The sequence below is a fragment of the Gossypium hirsutum genome, chromosome A10, assembly GCF_007990345.1.
Source record: "Gossypium hirsutum isolate 1008001.06 chromosome A10, Gossypium_hirsutum_v2.1, whole genome shotgun sequence".
NCBI classification, from domain to species: domain Eukaryota; kingdom Viridiplantae; phylum Streptophyta; class Magnoliopsida; order Malvales; family Malvaceae; genus Gossypium; species Gossypium hirsutum.
Window position 1 is genome coordinate 2,869,329 of NC_053433.1, and position 24,341 is coordinate 2,893,669.

Sequence of the window (24,341 nt, forward strand, 5' to 3'; positions counted from 1 at the left end):
TAGAACTGTTAATAGTTGGGGTTACCTGTTTAAGTTTGAAGGTCTACCCGAAATTTAAGAGAGTTTAGATAAAAATAGTAGATCTGAAAAATAGGTTTAGACTTGAACATTCAATATCTAAACTCAGCCCAGCCCGCTTTTAAGTTTATAATACTTTACATTATGTTATTTTTATATATTATGTAATTTAGAACACATTAAAAAAATAAACATATACCAAATATATAATATTACTCTAATGTAAACATTAAAATAATATTAAGATGACTATATAAAAAATTTCAATAAATAAAAATATATAAAAATATTAAATATTAAAATAATATAATATAAATAATTTTAAAAAATCAAAAATATTATAGGAGGGTTTAAAATGAGCTTAAATTAATTTTTTTTTTGTAAATATGGACACTTTTTTCTCATTAAAAAAGTTTAGACAAATTTTTAAACCCTCATTTTAAGTCAGATCAAATTTAAATAAACATAAAATATATTAATATTATATTTAACTCAACTCAACCCGACCATAAATATATTTAATTATAACCTATCGATTAGATATGGAAATCACAATCATTAAAAAAAAACCGTTATTCTACGTTTCTTTTTTCACATATCTCTTACTATTTTTCCCATTAAAGAATCCCAATGTTTTCAGTTTACATCTAAATCAAAAGCCAAGTAATGGAGCACCTACTACCTATTTTCTCACCGGTATTAGGTGCTAGAGTAAGATTTTGTCCATTACTTTGTTTTTTGTTTTGTTTTTTATTTATAAAGTAAAAAGCGATTTTATTGGTCGAAAAAGTTAGTGGTGTTACAACCTAGAATATTAATAATAATGCAGTACATTAAACATTAGGAGTTAAATTACAAACACGAAAAGACACCAAATTAAAGAAAATCAAAATTAAAATGGCATTTAAAATTGTTTGTTTCCATTGTTTTGATAGTTACATGTCATAATAATTAGAGGTCTTTAATATTAGAATTAAATTTATTATTAATTAAATTATTCGAAACATTTTAACCGTTGATCAAACTGTATATTAATTGAATTGAAATATTTTGATTAATTCGACCGATTAATCGAATTTTGTACATTTTTGTATTTTGGTTAAAATAAATATAAAATATATAAAAAAAATATATTGCTAATGTTAATTTTTTTATTTAATAGTTCAAAAAATTTAAAATGGAGGTGAAAACAACAAATAATATATTAAAAATACTACATAAATATTAAAAGTTAACAACCAAATACTTCATAAGTCTTGAAAACAATAAATATTTTTATTAATTGGTTAATTCAGTTAATTATCCGATTTTAAACTAAAATAACTGAAAATTAAAATTTTAAAAATTATCAATGAACCGATTAACCGTTCGATTTTAACCGAACAATAAATACCCCTTATCATAAAAATATAATGGATAAAAGATTAAAAAAGCCTACAAAATTAATAATACTAAAAAGTTTAAGAGATGTATGATGGTGATAAACCATTAATAACAACATTCTAATTCCATCACTGTAAGATAACACCAACAATGACCCCTCATCTCTTGCTTGCTTGTAATCTGAACATCACCATTTAATTGTGGAATTAGATTCTGGTGCTGCCACTAGTCCCATTCAAGGTTCAGCCTCCACAAATATTTTGCTTCATCTCTTAATGATTGTAGGACTATTTTGAATACTTTTGAATGCATATGAATTCTCCTATTTTTGAGAGGGAAATAGATGTTTGGATGATGAACAAGCTTGATTTTATGAACTGTTATAATGATTATGTGGTGGATTATTATGTTCCATACTTCACAAGTTTTTAGGGTTTGATATAGTCAACTATCCTATCCTATGTATGGTAGCCTTATTAGGTAACGACATGTTACTTCTAAAAAAAAGTATGGTAGTCTTATTAATTCTTTTTTGTCATTTAATTATAAAAAATTATAAAAATAGTTACTTAATTATTTAGTTTTGTCTCTTTTGGCCACATAATTATATTGGATTTTAGGTGTTTTTAATTTTATATTTGCCAATTGATAACAAAGATAGAAATAAAATTGAAAAATTAGATGACCAATTTGTAACTTTTCATAACTGAGTGACCAAAAATAAAGAAAATATAATTAGGTGACTTCTACCATAATGATCATAAATGTAAAATAACAAGGTGATAAAATATGTGAAAAGAGATGTGGCATATTTAATGTACCTAATCAGATAAACATTATCTCATTAACGATACTTAATGGATAGTTAGATGATCATTTTGTAATAATCTGATAACGTTAGTGGTAGTTCTATAAGATCTAAAAGTTGAATGATTAAAATATAATTTTAAATAAAGTTTAGGGACCATAGATGCCGTTTGCCCTTAAATGTACTCCAAATTCCAATTGTTTAAAAGAATAAATTGTTTTTCTTCTTTCAAACTGGATCCGAGAAGAGAAGACCGTTCCTCGATATTCGTGCCGTTATTATTATATTTCCTCTACTCTTTATTTTTGACCTAGTTCCCCTTTCTCTCCTCCACCTACGGTTCTTCAATTCATCTTTTCAACGTCTATTTCCTTTTTTTCTTTTTTGTATTTATTCAATTTTTCACGAACTCCCAAGTTTAAGACCACACTGTCTGAGAGAACCAAACAAACCCAACCTGACAAAGGAACTTTTTTTTCCTTGCCCTTCCCCCTTGTGATTACATATTAGATGATATAGGACTTTATAATCCAAAACTCAAACCCAAACCAGAGTGAGTAAGTGAGTGAGAGAGCAAAAACAGACCTTATCATGGTGGGTGGTAAGGTAAGGTTAGCAATGGGTTTGCAAAAATCACCAAAACATGGAACTCCACCTAAACCTCCATTGCCGTCTCCTAGCTCAGCTAACAAAACCAATTCTTCCCAAAAAACTGTTTTTTCACGTTCCTTTGGTGTTTATTTCCCACGATCCTCAGCTCAAGTCCAGCCTCGTCCACCTGATGTTACCGAACTCCTTCGACTCGTTGAAGAGTTAAGAGAACGAGAGTCCAGGCTCAAAACCGAGCTCCTAGAACACAAGCTTTTAAAAGAATCGGTTTCCATTGTTCCCCTTCTTGAAAATGACATTGCTGTTAAAAATGCAGAGCTGGAACGAGCTTTGAAAGAGATGGAGAATTTGAGGAACGAAAATGAAAAGTTGAGAACAGAGGTAGAAGAAATGAAGGGAAAGGTTGAAGAAGAAAGGAAAGAGAAAGAGAGGAAAGTGAGAGGAATGGAGAGCGAGATAAGTGAGTTGAAGAAAATGGTGACGTCGCACCCTGTTTGTAACGGTAAAGCTGAGGTTTTTGGTGAAAACGAGGACTTGCTTTCGTCTTCGCAGAGGTTTAATGGGTTACTGGAAGTTAGTGCGAAGTCGAATCTGGTTAAGAATTTGAAGAGAAGTAACAGTAAATGTTGGGAAACTGTTGTTTTTAGTGCTTCGAGTAATGAAAAAGTTGAGAGCTTGGAGTTTAAAAGAGAGGTACTTGAAGCTGATAGACAGAGACACTCGAGGTGTAATTCAGACGAACTTGCTGAGTCGACTCTTCTTAACATCAGATCTCGCGTTCCTAGGATCCCAAAACCACCGCCGAGACCTTCATCTTCATCATTGATTTCATCTAATGGCTCCCCTGATTTTACAGAGAAGCAAATTCCTCCTCCACCACCACCTCCGCCTCCTCCGGCGCCAGTAGCAGCAGTCAAACAACTAGCACCCCCTCCTCCTCCGCCACCACCACCGGTGAAAGCTATTGCGCCCCCACCTCCACCGCCGCCTCCTAAAGGGACGAAAGCAATCGTGGCGAAAGTGAGGAGAGTTCCGGAAGTCGTGGAGTTCTATCACTCGCTCATGCGGAGAGACTCAAAAAGAGAAGCCGCCGGTGGGTGTAGCGCGCCGGAGGTTTTACCTGCAACCGCCAATGCCAGGGACATGATCGGGGAGATTGAGAACCGGTCATCTTATTTGCTCGCGGTGAGTTTCCGGTTTCCGGTTCTATAGTTTATTACGATAATACCACTGTGGCTCACACTATGGTGTTTGTGTCAGTGACAAGTGACTAGTCGTCCGTGACTTTATTGCTTTTGTTAGATTTGATTTCTTGCCAGATAAGACAGCATGTAGATTCGATGTAGGAACTTAACAAAATTATAAAAAGAAAAGAAGGTCTAATCGAATTTTGGTAAACATATAGTTTATAATTTCAATTTCAGGCCCAACTAGCTTAAAGTTCAAATAATATCGTACAAATTTGGCATTTTTGTATGGTCCCATGATGAAATATATGATTGTACGGGTGTTGTTTTTGGAGAATATGTTGGACTGGCACTTATTTGAAAGATTTTAGTGGAATTTGATGATAATTTTTGTGGTTAATACACAGATAAAGACAGATGTAGAAACACAAGGAGAGTTCATAAGGTTTTTGATTAAAGAAGTTGAGAATGCTGCATTTACAGATATTGAGGATGTTGTGCCTTTTGTTAAATGGCTAGACGATGAGCTCTCCTACTTGGTATACATTTTCCATCCTTTCGGTTTTTTCGAGGATTTTTTTTCTTGTTTTGTTTTGATGATTAGTGTTTTGTTCTTTGTTTAGGTGGATGAAAGAGCTGTACTGAAACATTTCGAGTGGCCGGAACAGAAGGCTGATGTATTGCGTGAGGCTGCATTTGGGTATTGTGATCTGAAGAAACTAGAATCTGAGGCTGCATCGATTCGTGATGATGCCCGACAACCTTGTGGTCCTGCTCTCAAGAAGATGCAGGCTCTGCTTGAAAAGTATATATAATCCTGAATATCTCTGTTTGCAGTGCTTGTTTGTTTGTTTGCTTGTTTGTTTGCTTGTTCTCATTCAATTATTAATCTGAATATATATATCTCATTCAATTATTACTCTGAATAATGGCAGGCTAGAACATGGCGTTTACAATCTCTCCCGAATGAGAGAATCCGCTACAAAGCGATACAAGGGGTTCCAAATTCCCATGGATTGGATGCTTGAAACTGGTATTGTAAGCCAGGTAACTTAAGCTTTCAACCCTCATGTTCTATAACATTAGACACTAATTAGAGATGGTGCATTATTTCAACTCATTAATATATGCAAATAAATTGTGACAGATCAAGCTGGCATCAGTGAAACTAGCGATGAAGTACATGAGACGGATATCTTCAGAGCTTGAAGCAGTTGGAACTGGTGGGCCTGAAGAAGAGGAACTGATTGTTCAAGGTGTTAGATTTGCATTCCGTGTACATCAGGTAACAGCTATTCTCATTAATTTTTACAACTTGAACCAAGACGGCATAGTGAAGGCAACCCATTTTTCTTTTGTTCATGGACAGTTTGCTGGCGGATTTGATGTCGAAACAATGAGGGCTTTCGAGGAACTGAGAGACAAAGCAAGATCATGCAATGTCCAATGCCAAAACCAGCAAAAATTCATTTGCAGGTCTACTACAACAAGCTGATTTTTCAAAAGAAAATACCAGTTTTTCTGTTGTAAAGATCGAAACATCATGTTTGTGAATACAACGAGCCAGCTGCTATTTATCCTCCTACATTCAATTCATTTAATGCCAGCTATTGAAGCTGGGAATTTACTGTATCACCTAAACCCAGCTGTTCTACTTTAGCTGGTAATTGTGCCTTGACCCCTTGAGTCAGGGAGTTAATGTAAATAGTTTTAAGACTTATCAAATCGTACTTTTCTCCTATTGATTATATTTAAAGAATGCCTTTGAATGCAATTGTTTCAACGTGGAAGACCAAAAAAACCTGCAATTTATAACTTATGTCCAAAAACCATTTTGCTCACGTCTTCTAACTAGTGGGGTTCATAAGGTTCCCTAAATCTGTAGGAAGTACACAGAAGTTGGATGTTGACCTATGTACATTTTGGTTTTTTTCTGAACCGTGAACTTGATAAGGGTTTATAGGGTCATAGACAAAAACCAGTGTTGACTTGAAATTGAGGTACTTTTCATATGACTGTTTTTGAGAGCGTAATGTGTCCCGGGAATAAGTAACAATTTCATGCATGTGTTGGTTTGGTTAACAAGATAAATTACAAAGCATAGCTTAGTTGCCAGAGACTTTGCTTGGTAGAAAACGTATAAAAGTACCGACCATTCTAACTTCGTTTTTTTAACTATACACGGTGTTTTAGCATGTGAAACTGATAATAATTCACGGGCAACTCCATGAAATTTATAAGAGCATTGATTATTTTGATTTAAAATCAATCACTTTTACATTTGATCTTTACCCCCCCCCCACACCAATTATCACCTACAAGTAGTATATGATAACTTTCATCACCTTTGAATATTGTATAATTCACATGAAGAAGAAAAAAGAGGTAAATTCTATGTTGCCCAATGTGGACCTTTTCACATACCAAGAGCTGCATATAGAAGCTGGTTCCATGTATCAGGCAAACCAGGAAGACACCAATGGCTACAATCATTACCCGAATGGTCACCACTATAAGTCGAAGGATGAGCATCTTTTCTCAACTGTGACAACGTCGTAATATCGAGCAAGTAAACCGGTTTGTTCATCGACCCCAATACTTTGTTCACAATGGCAGCAGCTGGTGGAGCCCCTGCTTGGTATGTGGTACCGGATAGTGGCTCTTGTTCTCCATAACAACTCTTTTTTGGTTGGTTCCACTCCCTACCCCTGGCTTGATCCAACACAATCAGTACATAAACATAATAAAATGTAATGTTCTAAGGGTTTTTTTTTTTCGACTTACTCGTAGTGGGTAGGGGAAATTCCCTGGAAGAAGACCTTGGTCTTGGTTTGATCGACATTGGTGTCGACCCAATTAGCCCATGTTGCAAGCCCTTTGTTGTAGGCCTCTAAACGGTTCATATCTTTGTATAATGCAGACCCATCTCTAATGTAATCCCATCTATAAATTAATCAAACATGATATTTACAAACGTTATAATAATAGTCAGGGTTATTTTAATAAAACGAATAAGATGAAAAAAAAAAACCTACCCTTCGGATTTTCCTTTGTGGGTCCACCAATGCCAACTGTTGAAAATCAAGAGGTCCATCCCTATCCATGCATTGCCACCTTTGATGGAGCCTAGATTAAGCACATCACCAACATTTTCTTTAACTATATCCACTAAATATGGTGTTCGATACAAATAGAGTGTTACCCCATAATCCTGCGTACGTAGTAAGGATCAGTATTTCTTGGACATGAAATAAATAAATAATTAAAATCAGCAGTGCCGGTAAGCAATGTTCAAATGATGAGATTAAATAATGAGATTAGGTCAAATATTATATAATAAAACAGGTTGGCAGGTCGCTTAAAACAGCTGTCTATGGTGTGCGGTGATGGATGAAGATGTGTGATGCTTGTTAATCAACCTACTAATCATGCCACTAAGTTTTAAGCATTGATGTTTTGTTGTTTGCCAAGTCAAAATGTCTAAAAAGATAAAAAGGCCAATGTCTGGCTTCGAATAAAACAGTCCATTTTGTTGTGAAGAAATAAAATAAAATATGAAATATAAATTAATACAACCCAAAATAGGTGGAAACACTTCCCCTGTCATTATGGCTCCCTCCTAAGTCCTAAGTTGCCTCTTTTAGAATCCTAATAAACATCTAAAGATGGTGAACTACAAGTGGCTTGGAAAGCACAAATGACTGATAAAATTACAGTATCCCATCCATTTTCCTGTGAATTTTAACCATGAGAATGGTGGGTAATACGTGACCCGAACTTTCCTTAAATATCAATTAAATTAAGATTTAATCGATTATTGTTACTATTTTTATTATAATCCACAGCTTTACTCAACGCAGCCATATCTTCAAATCCTAGCTTGGAACCATACTTCATGAAAAAGATAATGAAAGAGAAGGATAGGAACTATCCAATCCAATCCGATGGAGTGTAAAAATTGAGTTGAATTTTCAAAAAAGAAAAAGACAGTAACTCACCTCAAAGATAACAAAAGACAAAGGGGACTTCCTCACAAATGTGGTCTTGGAGTTGGGCACAGAAGCATGAATCATACAAGCCATAGATTCCCACATGTTCAAACTCAGTGAGTCACCTACAAACATTATTTTCTTTCCCCTCCATTTTGCCAGAAAACTCGCCCCATCAAATCTACCATCAAAATGAACAAAACTCAGTGAAAGTGTATACAATGAAGTTTTAAAAAGAAAGCAAAGAGGGAAAAGAAAAAAAGGGTACCTTGGCAAGTTACAGCCGTCAGGTTTCCAAGAGTACTTAAGGTACTGTTTGTCTGGTCTGCCATATTTAAGGCAATCAAATTCAGCATCTATGAAGGGACATCCCGAGGAATCATAGTAAGGATAAGAAGGATCAAACACCCATTGGCCTTGAAACAAATTACATCCACTCACTTGCTTTCGGTTTCTTAACCCACTCACATTGTAATAATATTGCTGCTGCCTTGCACTTGCTTCTTGCAATAACACAACCACAACTGTGAAAAACAAACACAACAGTGTTTTGCAACCGAAACCCATCTGGGATTTTGTGTCTTTAAAACAAGCTCTGTTATGAAATAAACTTGTCTGTAGACCCAGTGCTTATATACAAGTGTATGAGAGAGACTGAAAGTGAGGAAACAGAGAGAGGAGACGATTAAGCCAAGGGACAAAAAATAAAAAAAATAAAAAAATAAAAAAAAAGCTGCTTGGTGAGTTCACATGGAATAAGGTAGACCACAATCTCTTTTTTAAATTTTACAAATAATAATTTGTGGGAGATTTCGGAAGGATTCGTTTATAATATGATGTGTAGGGTATTTTTCTCGGGGAATTATCGAACTCTTAAATTATTATTTTTATTATTATTATTATTATTTAACATAAGCTTCTTGTAAACTTCTTTGGCTATTACATTCCCTTGCATGTCATGAGACATATGTTAATAATAGGTTAATTTCTTCTATTAGTCCCTGTATTTTACAAAAGTTATAAATTTAGTCTCTATATCAATATTAATTTCTGTACTTTTAAATACGTTTGGTTAAATTGAATTACTAATCTTGTTTTACGCGTACAATTATATATTTAGTCCATATTCTCCAATTGGATCATTATAAGTCCCCCATACTTTTCAAATTTTGAAACTTCAATCATGATATAAATAGCAATCGTTAATCTATTAATTAGATTTTTAGTGAGTAATATATGGAAGCAACTAGCTAACATGGCGTTACACTTCTAAAATAACATAACTTTACTTAACGAATTTAATAAATATTGTTCGGTGAGAATTGAAATTTTTAAAATTTAGAAAGTACAAGACTAAAAATAACCAAATAAAAGTGTAGAGACTAATTGTAGCATTTAACCAATAATATAATATAACAATAAAATAGCACATGGCATGGCCTTTGTATTGACTTTTTTGAGTGAAGAAATTAGTCCCGTGACGATCATAATTAATAATGATACTAATTTTTTTTTTTGGTTCAATCTGTACACGAAAACATTATAAAATGTATGATCTTTTTGTATTACATAGATCTAGAAATGTATTTTGCTTTCACGGGAAGATGAGTTAAAATGAAGAAACAGAAGGGAAAAAAAAAAGGTATATGTTTTGACGGTTAGCTTGACTTTCACTCTATTTCTGTAGATAGACATAGTTAATATAGTAAAACCAAGAAACTGCAACAACATCAGTTTGTGTTTGCTATAAATGTCAAAAGGTGAAACTTTTAAGACAGATAGAGTCAAAGATGTCTGAATAATACTCAATAACAACTTAGTTAAACCAAACTAAAAACACTGCTTTTAGTTAATGGAAAGAGAAGGTGTAACCAAATTGGAGATAATGGAACATGTGTATTATGATTGACAAAGTGGGAAGCAATCATATAACTATTTTGTGGAAGAGATTGGTGTTTGATGATTTGGCCTAAATTCTGGAATGGTTAATGCTTACAAGGGAGGTAATCATGCAAATATGTATATATATATATTTTTCATAGTAGGGGGACCAATGGGCTATGTGATGGACAACTCATACAAGGATACCCAAACCAAAGGTATTGCCATTACAAGACAAGAGTCAAGGGGGCCTGAATCTTGACAGCAGACTTTCCTTCAGAATAAACCCAGTTTCATAGTCGATTCCTCGAAGGTGGGGTGCTCTAAACAAAATAAAAGAGTAAATGTTTTTTTCCCCCAATAATTGGCGTATGGAAACCAGAATTCTTTGGGGGGAAGGTTGGGGGGGGGGGATACAGCACATGGAATTACATAAACCAAGGGAAATGCAAGTTGTTTTCTAGAGGGTTAAATTCTGCTATTAGTCCCTGTACTTTGCAAAAGATGAGGATTTAGTCCTTTTACTTTAATTTGATTAAGTTTAATCTATGTACTTTTTGAGTTTTAAAATTTAAGTCTCGACCCAAGCAGTAGCAGTTAAATCTGTTTGGTTAAATTCAGTTGCTAGTTATGTAACATGCCTACAATTATAGATTTAGTCCATATTCTCCAATTTGTCATTCAAAGTCCCTATACTTTTTCGAATTTTCAAATTTCAATCTTGACATTAACTAAATTTTCAGCGTGTGATATGTGAAAATAACAAGCTAAAATATCGCATCAGATTTTGAAAATAGTATATCTTAATGAATTTAATAGTTATCGTTTAGTGATGATTGACATTTTAAACTTTAAAAAATACACATACTAAAAATAACCAAATTAAAGTATAGGGATTAAATTCAAAACTTCCACAAAAAATAGGGACTAATAACAGAATTTAACCTTTTCTAGATAACTTTCCCGTAGGGATATTATCAAAAAGCTCCAATATCAGATCACTCATTCCCAGCCATCACCACAACAAGGCCCACCACATTGGTGGTTGAGCTTCACGATATTCCGTTCAAATAAACCACACCAGAGTGAGTGGGACACCCATTTTCCAAATCAGGGGCCTACTTCAAAAGGTGATCATATCATATCATGTCAGTGAGGTTTGGTCATTAGTCCATTGGAGGCATAAGAAGGCAACCTTTGGACGCAAAATCATCATTTCTGAAATTGGGGCTTCCATTCATGGTTCACACTTCAGGATTTTCCTTTCTTAAATATGTTTCTCATTGGAATATTCATGGGATGGGACCTTGGAACTAAAATAATTTACTACATATTTAGCTTTATGCTACCAATGGATTAGTTAATGCTCCACTAATAGGTTGTCTATTTTCAAAAGGAAAACTTGTCCTATATGAAGTTGAAATGGATTACTTGTTAAACAAAACTCTGCTTGTTTACAAAACTTAACTTGTTAAACAAAAATGGTTAAATTGATAATGATAAAAAGAAGAATGATGATGCACTGCCAATGCCATCTCCCAAATTCTCCATTCTCACACACTTTTGGCATTGTTTTCTTGTTTACAAAACGAGAAAATGGAGTGAAGCACTTTCAATAGTGGGATTAGAAGAGAAACTCTCTTTAGTTGCATCAATCAACTAAATTATATTATCAGTCACTAAATTATGGATAGGTTTTTATTTTAGTCACTTAACTAAAAAAAAGTTACAATTTGATCATTAAATTATTCGAAAATTTTTATTTAAGTCACTGGAAGTAGCAAAGCAACGATTCAACGATCGGTATGGTGAATTAATACTTATCGACAAGTAGAAGAATATATCTTAAATCCAAGTCAATTAACGATTAATATCGAAAATTAAAAAAAATGTTTGAATTTTGATTTATAGATTCATGACAACTAAAGCTGTTTCATGAAAAAAATTGAACTGTAGAAAAGAAGAAGAAAAAGAGCTTTCGATTGGTGTAAGTAATGCGAATAGAGAAAGCCATATAGTATTAATTTTAACAGTCTAGTGATTTAATAAAAAATTTTAAATAGTTCAATAACTAAATTATATATTTTTTTAATTAAGTGACCAAAACGAAAACTTATCTATAAATTAATGACTAATGATATAATTGACCATTTATTTTATAATCTGGGTTCACCCTAACTTAGTCAAAGGGAGAAAGGAAACAAAATGATTGAATTTGAAGGATATTTTATTTTCTCTATAAGTCTCTCTCCTTGCTCCGAAACCACAAAATTAAACAGCTCACCACTAGGGTTTTTTAAATGCTGCTAAATATGAATGAGCTTGATTCGTATTTCCACTCAATAAATTTCTAGTTTACTACCTAATTAACAAGATGCCTTGACGTCAGGGACCATATGCTAAAAAAAATAATACTTCACTTGTTGAATAAAACTCTTAATAATCAGTCTCTCCCAAGCCAGGATGTTTCCCATCAAAGAAGAGATTATCATTTTTTAATGCTGAAAAGAGGCGAGAGAATTGTCTGGAAAATGGGTTTGACTAAGCAGGCAAAGAGGCGGAGGGGCCCTTACAGCATCCATACAATGACAAACGTGCAGATTACAAGGCAGACACAAGATTAGTAAAGCAAGGCCAGTACGTCTCTTGTCAAGAATCTTAGAAGTGAATCACACTTAACAGGAGTCCACCCGTGATACTTGTCGGTAAATGGGACAGGTCTCGAGGACATCCGTGAAAGATGTAAACCAATGCTAATTCAAAAGGTTAAACATACATCAGTATTCTGTAATGATTTATCACTCCAATTTTTAAAAGATTCATGGCACTGTAATTTAAGCTTTCGAGACATCCCTCATCCATTCTCTTGGAGCTTTCTCACTTATATTAAAGTTATTTCAAGGTTAGATTTTAATTTTTTAGATTTGTTTATATTATCAATTTTTTAATTCATTATGTTTTTTTATATTATTATAATTTATTAGATTAAATTTTTATCTTTTAGATTGAATTTTTTTTTACCAAATATTCAAAGTGTTTCAAGATTAAAAACTTTTAAGAAAAAAGAGTGAGAAGTTACTTGAAGATAAAAAAAAGAAAAGAAAAGGGTAAACTATAAAACTAATCACTTTTGTTTGACTTAGATTACATTTTAGTCACTTATATTTGAAACGTTACGTTTTAGTCACTTACGTTATTGTTTTATTATGAATTAGTCACTCTATCATTAAATTTCGTTACCTCCCTAACGGTAATCTTACGTAGCATTCTAAATAGTTTTTAAATGTCAACTTAGATGTCCAACTAGGACGAGAATAGTTTTTTTTGTCAAAATGGAAAAGAAAACTAAAAAAAAATGAGACCACGATTTTTCTTTTCCTGTTCAAGATGTAATTAATTTAAATTTTAATTAATTTAAAACCTATTATTATCCTAGTTGAACATCCAAGTTGGCATTTAAAACTCATTTGGATTGCTACATAAGATTGCCGTTAAGAAGGTAACGAAGCTTAACGACAGAATAACCACTTCGTAACAAAACAATAACGTAAGTGACTAAAATATAATATTTCAAACATAAGTGAGTAAAATATAATCTGAGACAAAAAAATGACTATTTTTATTGTAATGACCAATTTTGGCCCGGGCCTATGCAAACACAAAACAAGCCCCCCCCCCAAAAAAAACATAACTATAAAAACCGCATCATAAACAGTCCTTACAGTTCAATTACAGAAACTAGTGACCCAACTACAAGAATAGGCCCAACAGGCCCAAAACGCTAAGGTTACAGAAGACCCAATACCCCATAGCCCAGTTACATGACCCATAGCCCAAAACTAATACTAAACCTAGTCCAAATTATATCGGCCCAAGTGGCCCAAGATTCAAAAATTAGGGCAGAACCCTAGCAGTTTGTTTGCGTCGCAGCAGTCCCAACCTCCACGCCTCCGTATGGCCTCGTACCCGAGCGCACACCCGTACCTACAAGAAGACAAACAGAGCAGTAGCCAATACGAAAGCAAAGAGAAAATTGCATTTTTCTTTATTTTTTGATTATTCGGCTATAAAGTCGATGATTTCCGACTGTAAATCCTTCCTTTTTTTTACACAAGCAATACACACGCAATAGGCAATACAAACACTATTTTTTGCATATTCAATACAAAAAAAGGCAACCGATATTAAGAGGTGATCTCGAACGCCATATTTTTTTTATTTCTGAAAATCGCTTTCATCTCCAGATCTTGCTTGTTTTTTTTTTCTTTTTGCAAAAAAGGGAGATAAAAACGAAGACTTACCTTCGTATCTAAGCCATCGGAGTCAATCATCTTCGTCGACATCGAAGTTTGAGAAGACTTCGAGGCCAAAATTGGCAAACCTATGCGTCGGGTTCAGAACGGGGGAGAAACGGAGCACCACCGGAGGCCATCAATCACTGTTTGTGATGATGAAGCCATGGCTAGGTGGCGCATAGCATTAGGGTTTCCCTTTCTTTTTTTCTTCTTCATCGGTTCGGCTGGATAGGCTAAAGGGGGCCTTTATAAAGAACCCAAAACGGTGCCGTTTGAGCCTGCTTCAATGGCTCAAAACGGTGTCATATGGATGAGCCCGATCCGACCCAGCTCCTAAACCTCAGGATCCGCGCGTTTACTGCGGTAAAGGGAAATTTGCGCATTTAATCCCTTGCTGTCGCGCTAGTGATTGATTAGGTCTAGTCCAGGTTTTTTATTTTCTTAAATCCGCCCGGTGATTTGCGCTCATTCGCGTTTTGGTCCGCGCTTCAGTGATGCGTTTTGTGGCATGGATTATTTCCAGTCCTGGTCCTTACGCACTTGAGCACATGGCATATTGGTCCATATTATTATTACTATTTATTTGTTAATTATCCCATGTGTTTTAGCTTAATTTTAATTGGGTCTCTTCTTCTATAGCTTATTTATTTATTTGTGTATTTTAAGCAACTTTGACAATTTTTTCTTCATTGTTGTGGATTCGTTCTTGTAATATTATTATCATACTTTGTATACTTTAAATGTTTATCTCCTTTATATTATTATACATATACACATTTTGTAGCAAAGTTAACGTATTTTCATGCATATAATGTTTTTTATTTTAACCATGTATTTTAACATATAATTTCGTTATGATAATATGTTTTGTATATGTGTTTTGTATAAAATTATTTTTCTATTTGCTTATATTAGTACACACATTTGATTTATATACATTATTAAACCTATACATATTATCATTTCTATATAAATTTGGCATGTGTTCACTTTTAAACTTATATATATATTAATACACTTATTACTTTAATGGAATTTTCCACTTTAAAATAATTTTTGCTTTGTGATTTACCAAGTATTTTCTCTACACATATATGAAATAATTTTGGAAACTTCCTTTTTTTTTGTGTAATTATAAAATTATTATTTTTTGAGTATATCTATATATATTATGTTGCTTTGGTGTTTGTATAGTCTATCATTTTAAATGTTTTGATATAAGGATATGTATGATTTTTAGACTGACTTAAAATTTATATATATTATTATTAACCTAATTTTTTTTTATAAATTCATATGTACATATTTTTTTTATAAATCTATTTTGGGTATTATGTCTGGTCATGCAATTTTTTATTACTCTTTTGTATCATTTTTTTATTATCATACATTTTGTAAACCTTTAAACCAATTTGTGTTTAAAACATTTACATTTACATGTAATCGGATTCAAACTTTGATTCTATAATATCTCTTTCAATAATTATATATATTCTTAGTTCCTCTGCAAATTTGTCAACTTATATATTACTTATTTTAAAAATATTCATCCTACAATATATATTTTAATGATTGCGTGTGTTTATTAAGCTTGTCTTTACAAATGTTTTTATTTATCAATTCATCAATCCATATAGAATGTGTCATGTACTTATCATTGTTTTGAAATAGTTTTATACCATATTGCTTCTTCGATTTGCATTTTGTCTTGTGCATCTAATAGTAATCATCTTTTTATTATGCCATGCACGTTATCGTTGCATTATTCATTGTTTTATATTGTCATGTTAATTATTTTCCGTGCATGATTGAAATTGAGTTATGTTTCCACCTTAATTTTACTTAGTTTTAAGTTCTTGTTAGTTGGTTAAATAAATTGTATTGCCTCCACTCTTCCGTTGTCGTGTTTTATGCGTACACATATCTCTCATATCATCGTTTCCACTTGATTTTTGAAATGTGATTTTATAAAAACCAAATTTTATGATTAATTTCGTCTTATTTCAAATGAGATTAATGCGTTTTAAGCTAGTTTTATAAGTATTCATTTAAAAATTCTTTAAAACGAATGCAATACTCGGTGTTTGACAATTCGGGAATCATGCCCTATCGTGCTGGGTTGTGATTTCTCGTTTGCTCAAAACAATCGAATATTCCTATAGGTTTTCACTCATGTTTATTAAAAACCTTTCAAAACGAAGATGATGTTCGATGATTGGCGATTTGAGAATCGTGCCCTATCGTGCTAGGTTGCGCTTTTTCATTTGTTCTAAACGATCGAAGATCCCTTCGGAACTTCATTCACGTTTTCTAAAAACTCTTTAAAATGAAAGAAATGTTCGATGTTTGGCAATTCGGGGAATAGTGCCCTATCGTGCTGGGTTGCAATTTCCCGTTTGTTCAAAATAATTGAATATCTCTTCGGAATTTCACTCGTATTTTCTAAGGCAAGGCAATGTTCAATATTTGGAAATTCGAGGAATCGTGGCCTACTGTGCTGGGTTTCGGTTTTGCGTTGGACCTAATAGTTGGGCATCATTTTGTAATTTTCAAATTATAAACTTTCGGACGTCAAAACAAGAAGATTTTGGCAACCAACTCGGGTTACTCAAATGTTATTAAAAAAGAATCACATTTCAAAAACATTTTTTATTTTAGACATAAGGACAATATCTAATCGATTTGGTACCAATTTTGGGCGTAGTGAGGGTGCTAATCCTTCTTCATACGTAACCTACTCCCGAGCTCGTTTTTTCATATTTTCGTAGACCGGGATCGTTGTTTTAGTAAACCAAAAATGTTTTATTAAAATAACCAAATTCTTAGGTGATCCGATCACACTAAAACAAAAAGATCGGCGGCGACTCCATATTTTTGTTTTTCAAAAAGTCGATTCCCCATTTTTCTTTTATTAAATTTAAAATTTTAAAATGAAAAGTTGGTTTCGACATTTATAATTTACCAAAAAAAAAAAACTCAGAATCACTAAGAGAAATTTTAAACTTGCAAAGACAAGACAAAAAGAACCCAAAGATATCGGCAAAAATTCTTTTATCTATTTTCGCTTTAGGGTTTTTCTTTCTATTTTTTTATGCAAGATTGTTTTGAATATTTATTTATGATATTTTCTTCGCTTAAATGAGTTGAACTATATTTTCCTCGAATGATGATAGATTTTATATAGTAGTTTATTGATTATTTTTTTCTTCAATTATTTTAATCTATATTAATTATTTATTCAATTTTGTAGGCTTGTCTAGCCACCATATTAATTTGATAGGACTGAGATCTAGATTGAATAGATCATGATTGATTCTAGAGTTATAATAGGAATATACTTAATGTGCAATCAATTCTTTATTCTTAACGACTTAACTCAACTTGACTAGCATAGAATATAGCTAGTGGGGGAAGGAGATTAACTTAGTTAGATATTGTAAAAAAATTAATTAATTAAAGCCATTAAATCTTTAATTAGTAATTATATCAATTTAACACTTAAATAAGAAATAATTGATTAACTAAATTAGGTGAACTTAAAATTCCAAAATTATAAAATTATTGAAAAACTCGAAAGTTTTTATTGACTCGTAGTTAAGTAAAATACTCATAATTTGTTTTGTTAAGAGTAATAGTAATTAGAATCTAAATGATGATAAAAAGTGAATTATTAATACTTAACTACTTAGAATTTGATTCTCGGACAAACAATCTCATCTTATATTACTTAATTAACATGCGAAATTGCATTAACTTCTATCACCATCTACTAATCAACAATTTATTAAACTAAGAATTAGTTTAACCACCGATCTGATTTTTATAACGTAGAATATTATAAAATTGCAACAAATTATTTCAGCTTCCTCTCCATTATTTCTTTTTCCAAATACATCTTTTGTTTATCCTTCATGCATATAAGATTCATATTAGTCTAAAATTAAGTAGGTCTTATACATGAACAAGTAATGATATTAAGAAAGAATAGGAAGAAAAGTCGGCTGTCGTTTTTCTTTTCTGTTGTTATTTCTTTTCTGAATTATAAATGATTAAGTTCCAAAAATGAAGCATCGAGAATCGAAGTCTATACATTGATTGATGAGAATTTTGTGAGAAGGCTGGCTTGGCTACTACACTATCCTTGTATATATCCATCCTATATTTGCCCACTCTTTTTGAACAAAACTTGTTAGAGTGGACCAAACGATATCGACTCATCTTGTTTCAGTTTTGTTGTTAGTGGTTTGAATTGGTAAACTGAACCAAATAATACTTGTACTTGTGTGGAATACTAGTATTTATAGTACTTTTATATATTTATATAAATTTTGAAGGGATACCATGAAAAGAAAGACTGAGGTGAGTTAAAAGTGGGCAAATGAAGCTGTACTTGTAAAATGGAGGACCACATTGAAAAGCTTTACTACAAATTGCTTATTGCTCAAGGAACTATTAAGAATAAGAAGACACAACATCCCTTCTCCACAACGTTTGGGAAGAAGATGTTTTGTTTAAGCTCACAACTATGATAACAACTTCTTGTATGTATCTTGTAAGTTGCACTTGACTGACTAGTTCTAAATTGTTGGTTCTTTTATATTTATTTTGGGTAAAACTCATATATTATCAACAGTAGTAAATTATTGTCACGGATAATTTTTACGATTTGATCATACGATGTGAGCATGAAGTAAACATTCTTAACTAATGAGCTGAGCACTGAACTTCATCTTTTTTTTTTAATTATTAGATAGATGAAGTTGTCAAAATTATTTGTTTCCTTTTTAATGATTAAATATTTTTAAGATGATGAATATCGTCAATTTTTCAAAAGATGTTTGAATTATAATATGCATTTAATATTACTTCAATATCAAGAAAATCAATTGAGAGAGATTAAAGTGGAGCTTGATACTTAGCAATAATGGAGGTAAAGGCAATTAGTGAAAGTTTATTTATAAAGAGTTTAAATAGAATACCTCGTAAGAGACTGAAATGAATATTATATCCATTAATTAAAGAGGTTGACGTCTCTTTGAGTAAAACCCTAATTAAATTCGTATTATTTAAATGCTTTATTCTAAACATATATAAATGGTAAATGTTAGAAACAACCAAACCCCACTCCTACCATGTTTATGTTCAACATCAATAAATAAAATTAAAAAGAAAAAAGAGAGAGAAAACATTAAAGATTCTCTTAGTGTCCACCACATAAATAAATATCATGATTGGTTTTCAAAGTGAAATTAATAATTTCTTAACCTAACGAACTCCAATATTTCAACCAATGGGGACGTAGGGTAGTGACATTGTAAGGTCGAAATGGAAAGTAATCAATCATTATCCATTATCCATTAGCCTCTTTCCCTTTATATTAATCTTATAATATTAATACACCAATATCTGGACCAACCGCAGTGCTTTAATATTAATTTAACAACCAAATTTGCTAAACTTAAAAAAGACATGTCTGGTTCATCAACTTGCATATGTTCTGTTGGAAAACCTTTCCTCGCTAGGAATAGGAATAAAACCTGTTTAGAGTTTAAACATTATCTAGATTTGTTAACTGATATATACTTAATTAAAGATATCTTTACGAATAGTTTAATTTATAAAGTTATTCGAATACTCATCTTTCTCCTACCACTTGCTGCTTTAACCAGTGTTTTTGGACATCCTAAACCTTTTATAAAGGTTTTGGAGTGCTCATAATCTTGTTCCAAGTTCAATTAGCTTAGTATTTTAATTGTTAACAGTTCAAGTTCAAAAGTTTTTTCGAATTTTAGAAGGGTTTACATAAAATTATTAAGGCTCGAAAAGTTAACTTCGATAATAAGAAAATTAAATCATGATGTACGAAAAATTGTTACGCGGGTACACATGTCAAATCAAGTAATAAAGTCATAAAAAGATATCGTTTTCATGAAGATCAAATTCTAAGCTACTAACTATCAACTATTCATTTTTATCTAATCTAACTGTAAGGCCCAATTTTGGCCCGGGCCCGTACAAACACAAAACAAAAAAAACAAAAAGAATAAATTATAATAAAAATATTATAACAGTCCAAATATTACAACCCATTTACAACAAATATTGACAGTCCATCGGCCCAAAATAATTACAAGGACCCAAATTAATCCTAGCCCAATATTACACAACAGAGCAGGCCCAAATGGCCCGAGAGTTTGGCATTCACAGAAACCTTAGGGTCCCCCTCGATGTGCCCCAGCAACCTTCAACCTCCAAGCGCCGTATAACCTCCAGCACACCTCCGTACGCCCCACGCGGAGTGCCACGTACCACCACAGCTAGCCTCGTACCTCCATACTTGCAAACAAACAAGAGAACGATAGCAAACACGAAGGAAAATTTGATTTTTTTTTATTCTTTCGAATTTCGGCTATAAAGCCAATAACTTCTTCATTGTATTTTTTTTGGACGCATATTAAATAGAAAAGTACAAAAGCAACCAAGAAATAGAAGGTGATTTCAGATTTTATTTGCTCGTGTTTTGATTTTTTTCTTTGTTCCTGCTTAAGGATTCTTTCGCATGAAAATAAAAAGTGAAAAGGAGAGGGCTTACCTTCGCATACGAGCCATCGGAGTCCTCATCTCCTTCGTTGAAATCGAAGTTTGAGATAGGATTTTGGGGTTGAAATCGATGACCTTTGAGGCTTGGTTTTAAACGGAAGGCAATAAGAAGCCATTGCGCGCCATCATCCAGCGATTATGGTGGTGGAATGGTGGTTGAACGGTGGACCGAATGAGAGGGGGGGAAAGGTTTTAAGTTTGTTTTGTTTTCCTTTTCAAATGGCTAATAGTTAACTTAGGGTTTCTTTAATTTTGTTTTATGAAACATATGAAATGACGTCGTTTTAAGCCAATCTCAATGGCTACAAAACGGCACCGTTTCAGTAGCCATAACCCGATGGCCCGACCTGTGCCCGGATAGGATCCGCGCTTTGGTCTTTGAGGGTTATTTGCGCGCTAGATCCCTCTCTTTCGCACTGATATCTAATTGGGCCCTCTGTGCATCTGCTTTGTTTTTTTTTTAATTTTTCCTCGAGATTTGTGCATTATTGCAATCTAATCCGCGCCTAAACGCAGTGTTTTGGGATCTAGTATATTGCCAGTTTTGGTCCCTGTGCATTCGTGCGCATTGCGCTTTAGTCCTTCTTCTAATTTCAGTAATTTATTTTATTTATTAAGTATCCTTTTAGTTTAGTTTTATTTTAATTCAGTCCTTTTGATTTGTATAATTCATCATTTTTTTTTAAATTCACTTAATACTTATTTTTTATAAATGAATGTATATATATATTTTTTTGAGTTATCATGATAATTTTTATCCTTTTTTATATAAAATCGTTATTTTAAAGCTTTTTATATCGTATGGTTTTAAAGATTTTGTATCATATTTCATTTAAATGTTCTTATATACTATTATACATATGTAGTTTATGATAAAGTTAGTTTTTATTCTATATATATTATTAATTCTATGTTACTTTACATACATAATTTCTTTTAAATCTATTTATATATATTTTAAAACCTTATGTACATAAAGTATATTTTATCATATATTTTTTGTTATTTAAGAACCTTTCATATTTTATATGTTCTTTAAATTATTTTTTATTGTATATATATGGTCAACTTTAAATAGGTATATCATTTTAAAAATATTTTGTACATTATTTGACTCAAATTTCTCCTTTTGTAATATCTATTTTAATAATCAGTTATGTATATCCTTAGTTTTTTTTATATAAATTATTTCAAATTTTGCATATGTTATTCATTTATAATTTTCCATATAATTTTTACATCGATCGTTTCGCATCGTATTAGTTCCTAGTGTCTATATTGTTTGGTATATTATGTGGGGCTTTTGGTTTTCATATTGTTAATACATTATAGTTTCATATTGCCCGTTAGTCTCTTGTGTTGCTCTTTTATCTATGCTTGGAAGCTTACTATAATCTTTATGCTTATTTGTTTCTTTAATTAACTATATTACTAGTTTTCATTGTTTGAATTTTAAATATTTGGATATGAGCTTAATGTTATTTTGTAGATGTCAATTTGTTTTTTTTTATACTATTTTTCATTCATTAATAGAGTTCGCTATCATGTATATTGTCTCATGTTTATAATTTCGCCTTTCATTCGCAATTAACTCATTGGGATTTTTAACTTATTAATCCAAACTAATTATTCCATTTTATTTCAATTTAAATTAATGCGTTTTGAGCTAGTTCTACAATTGTTTAATTATTTGAAAATTTACTAAAACAAAAGTAATGATTGATGTTTGGGAACTCGAGGAATCGTGCCCTACCGTGCTGGGTTTCGATTTTCCATTTGTCCAAAATAATCAAATATTCCTTTGAGATTTAATCTGTATTTTCTAAATTCTAAAACAAGGCAATGTTCAATGTTTGGAAATTCGAGAAATCGTGCCCTACTGTGCTGGGTTTCGGCTTTTCGTTGGACTAAATAATTGGCCATCCTTTTGTAATTTTCAACGTATAAGCTTTTGGAAGTCAAGAATTAATCGTGGTTTCGAAGGTATAAAGGATCGTGTCCTATCGTGCTGGATGTGATGTTGTATTCCTTTAAAACAAGAGAATTTTGACGACCAACTTGAGCCATTTGGATGTTTTAAAAAAATCCTATTTCAAAGGATTTTTTTTTTAAATCTTAGATGTAAGGACAATACTTAATCAATTTGGTACCAATTTTGGGCATAGCGAGGGTGCTAATCCTTCCTCGCACGTAATCGGCTCCCGAACCTCTTTTCTCGAATTTCGTAGGCCAAAGTTGATTTGAATAGAGTAAAATGTTTTATCAGGTGATCCTATCACACTAAACAAAAGGATTGGTGGCGGCTCCACTCGTTTTAAGGTCGATCCCCATTTTTTCCAAAAAAAATGGTTTCGACACTAACTCAAGAAAATAAATTCTTATTACTATTAGAATTAAACTAAACTAACTACGAAAATTCTATTAAACTAAAATAATGAAAATCACTAAGTTTCTTAATGAATTTTAAGATCTTGAAACTCTAACTTCATCTATTTTAGTTAATCAATAATCTATCATTCAATTGTTCAACCTATTTAATTACGAACCCAAGATTCATTGGCATTAACTAAATCCTTCCAGAATCTAGCTAAGTTAATCTCTATCTATGCTAGGCAAGTTGGGCGAAGTCACTACAATCAAGCCTATTAGATTGATTAGTGCTTTAGGTATATTCCTATGTTAGTCGCAAGTTAACTTGTTCGTTAATGCTACTAAATTTAATCCTAATCTATTCAGTCTAGATCTAAATATCAAATTTCTCTTCCAAAACAAATCAAGATTATCAAATTAATGCAACTTGGTGATCAGACAAGCAGATTAAATAAACACGGGATTGAAAAAATAATTAACAAGGATTGAAACAATTGAAAAGAGAATAAATTAATTAACTAAAAATTGGATTCATCATCATTCTAAGAAAATAGGGTTTAGTTTATATTGATTTGAGAAAACATCTCAAGAAGAAATTTAAAACAAACTTGCATTGAGAGAAAGTAAAAAAAAATCTAGAGAGAAAAATAATTATCAAGCTAATGTCAAGCGCTCCTGATCTCTTTTGCTTATCGTCTTTGCTAGCTTTAAGTTCCTTTTGGTGTGAAAGAGTTGTTTCTTAGCCTCCAAATTGATTAAATAAGTTCCTCTTACTTTTAGGGTTTTAATCGTTCTGCTCTATCATACACAAAATTGCAGTGGAGCGGACTGCTTACTGTTTAAAAATTCTGAATTGAAGATTGTGCTCCACCACATTGAAATCCGATGGAGCAGAAGTCTTTTCTTCGCTACTTTTTACTCTATACTTCAAGCCAGGGATTTAAATAGCGGTCCGATACCACTATAGCGGTCGTTATATAGCGGTAGTGGCACTGCCCGAAACCGCTACCGCGATTAACCGCTATTATGTTTTACAATAAGTTGTGTGAATTTTAAAAAAAATTCACAACCGCGATACCTTCAGTGACCGCAATAGCATTCGTTATGTCCGCAGCCGCGATAAACGCAACGCGACCGAAAACGTGGCCGCGACCGCAATTTAAATCTCTGCGTTCAAGCCTTCCATTCTTCCTCCAAAACT

General features: G+C 32.4%; 2 protein-coding genes and 2 long non-coding RNA genes across 4 annotated transcripts; 1 reads left to right on the forward strand and 3 right to left on the reverse strand.

Moving 5' to 3' along the window:
- Window positions 1-2,416: 2,416 nt before the first annotated feature.
- LOC107925237 (protein CHUP1, chloroplastic) lies at window positions 2,417-5,744 on the forward strand. Its single transcript, XM_016855880.2, has 6 exons — window positions 2,417-4,003; window positions 4,413-4,544; window positions 4,629-4,810; window positions 4,941-5,052; window positions 5,153-5,290; window positions 5,375-5,744. Exons 1-6 carry the CDS (start codon window positions 2,801-2,803, stop codon window positions 5,498-5,500), a joined length of 1,893 nt encoding a protein of 630 aa, XP_016711369.2. The 5' UTR covers window positions 2,417-2,800; the 3' UTR covers window positions 5,501-5,744.
- A 494-nt stretch (window positions 5,745-6,238) lies between these two features.
- On the reverse strand, window positions 6,239-8,720 carry LOC107925238 (protein trichome birefringence-like 38). Its single transcript, XM_016855882.2, has 5 exons — window positions 8,263-8,720; window positions 8,004-8,175; window positions 7,041-7,216; window positions 6,790-6,948; window positions 6,239-6,713 (listed from the first exon to the last, which is right to left on the reverse strand). Exons 1-5 carry the CDS (start codon window positions 8,559-8,561, stop codon window positions 6,422-6,424), a joined length of 1,098 nt encoding a protein of 365 aa, XP_016711371.2. The 5' UTR covers window positions 8,562-8,720; the 3' UTR covers window positions 6,239-6,421.
- Window positions 8,721-13,472: 4,752 nt separating this feature from the next.
- On the reverse strand, window positions 13,473-14,798 carry LOC107924943 (uncharacterized). Its single transcript, XR_001691883.2, has 2 exons — window positions 14,177-14,798; window positions 13,473-13,859 (listed from the first exon to the last, which is right to left on the reverse strand). It is a non-coding gene; the product is annotated as an uncharacterized lncRNA (long non-coding RNA).
- A 5,416-nt stretch (window positions 14,799-20,214) lies between these two features.
- On the reverse strand, window positions 20,215-21,158 carry LOC107924981 (uncharacterized). The gene is made up of 2 exons (XR_001691892.2): window positions 20,763-21,158; window positions 20,215-20,506 (listed from the first exon to the last, which is right to left on the reverse strand). It is a non-coding gene; the product is annotated as an uncharacterized lncRNA (long non-coding RNA).
- Window positions 21,159-24,341: the final 3,183 nt, after the last annotated feature.

Bases quoted from the DNA above. Each gene is read 5' to 3' on its own strand.
- LOC107925237 (XM_016855880.2), top strand. From the start codon at position 2,801: ATGGTGGGTGGTAAGGTAAGGTTAGCAATGGGTTTGCAAAAATCACCA. The intron at 4,545-4,628 runs GTATACATTTTC...TTCTTTGTTTAG, and splicing joins ACGATGAGCTCTCCTACTTG to GTGGATGAAAGAGCTGTACT. The intron at 5,053-5,152 runs GTAACTTAAGCT...AAATTGTGACAG, and splicing joins AAACTGGTATTGTAAGCCAG to ATCAAGCTGGCATCAGTGAA.
- LOC107925238 (XM_016855882.2), bottom strand. From the start codon at position 8,561: ATGGGTTTCGGTTGCAAAACACTGTTGTGTTTGTTTTTCACAGTTGTG. The intron at 7,217-8,003 runs GTGAGTTACTGT...CTACGTACGCAG, and splicing joins TGTCTTTTGTTATCTTTGAG to GATTATGGGGTAACACTCTA. The intron at 6,949-7,040 runs GTAGGTTTTTTT...ATTAATTTATAG, and splicing joins CACAAAGGAAAATCCGAAGG to ATGGGATTACATTAGAGATG.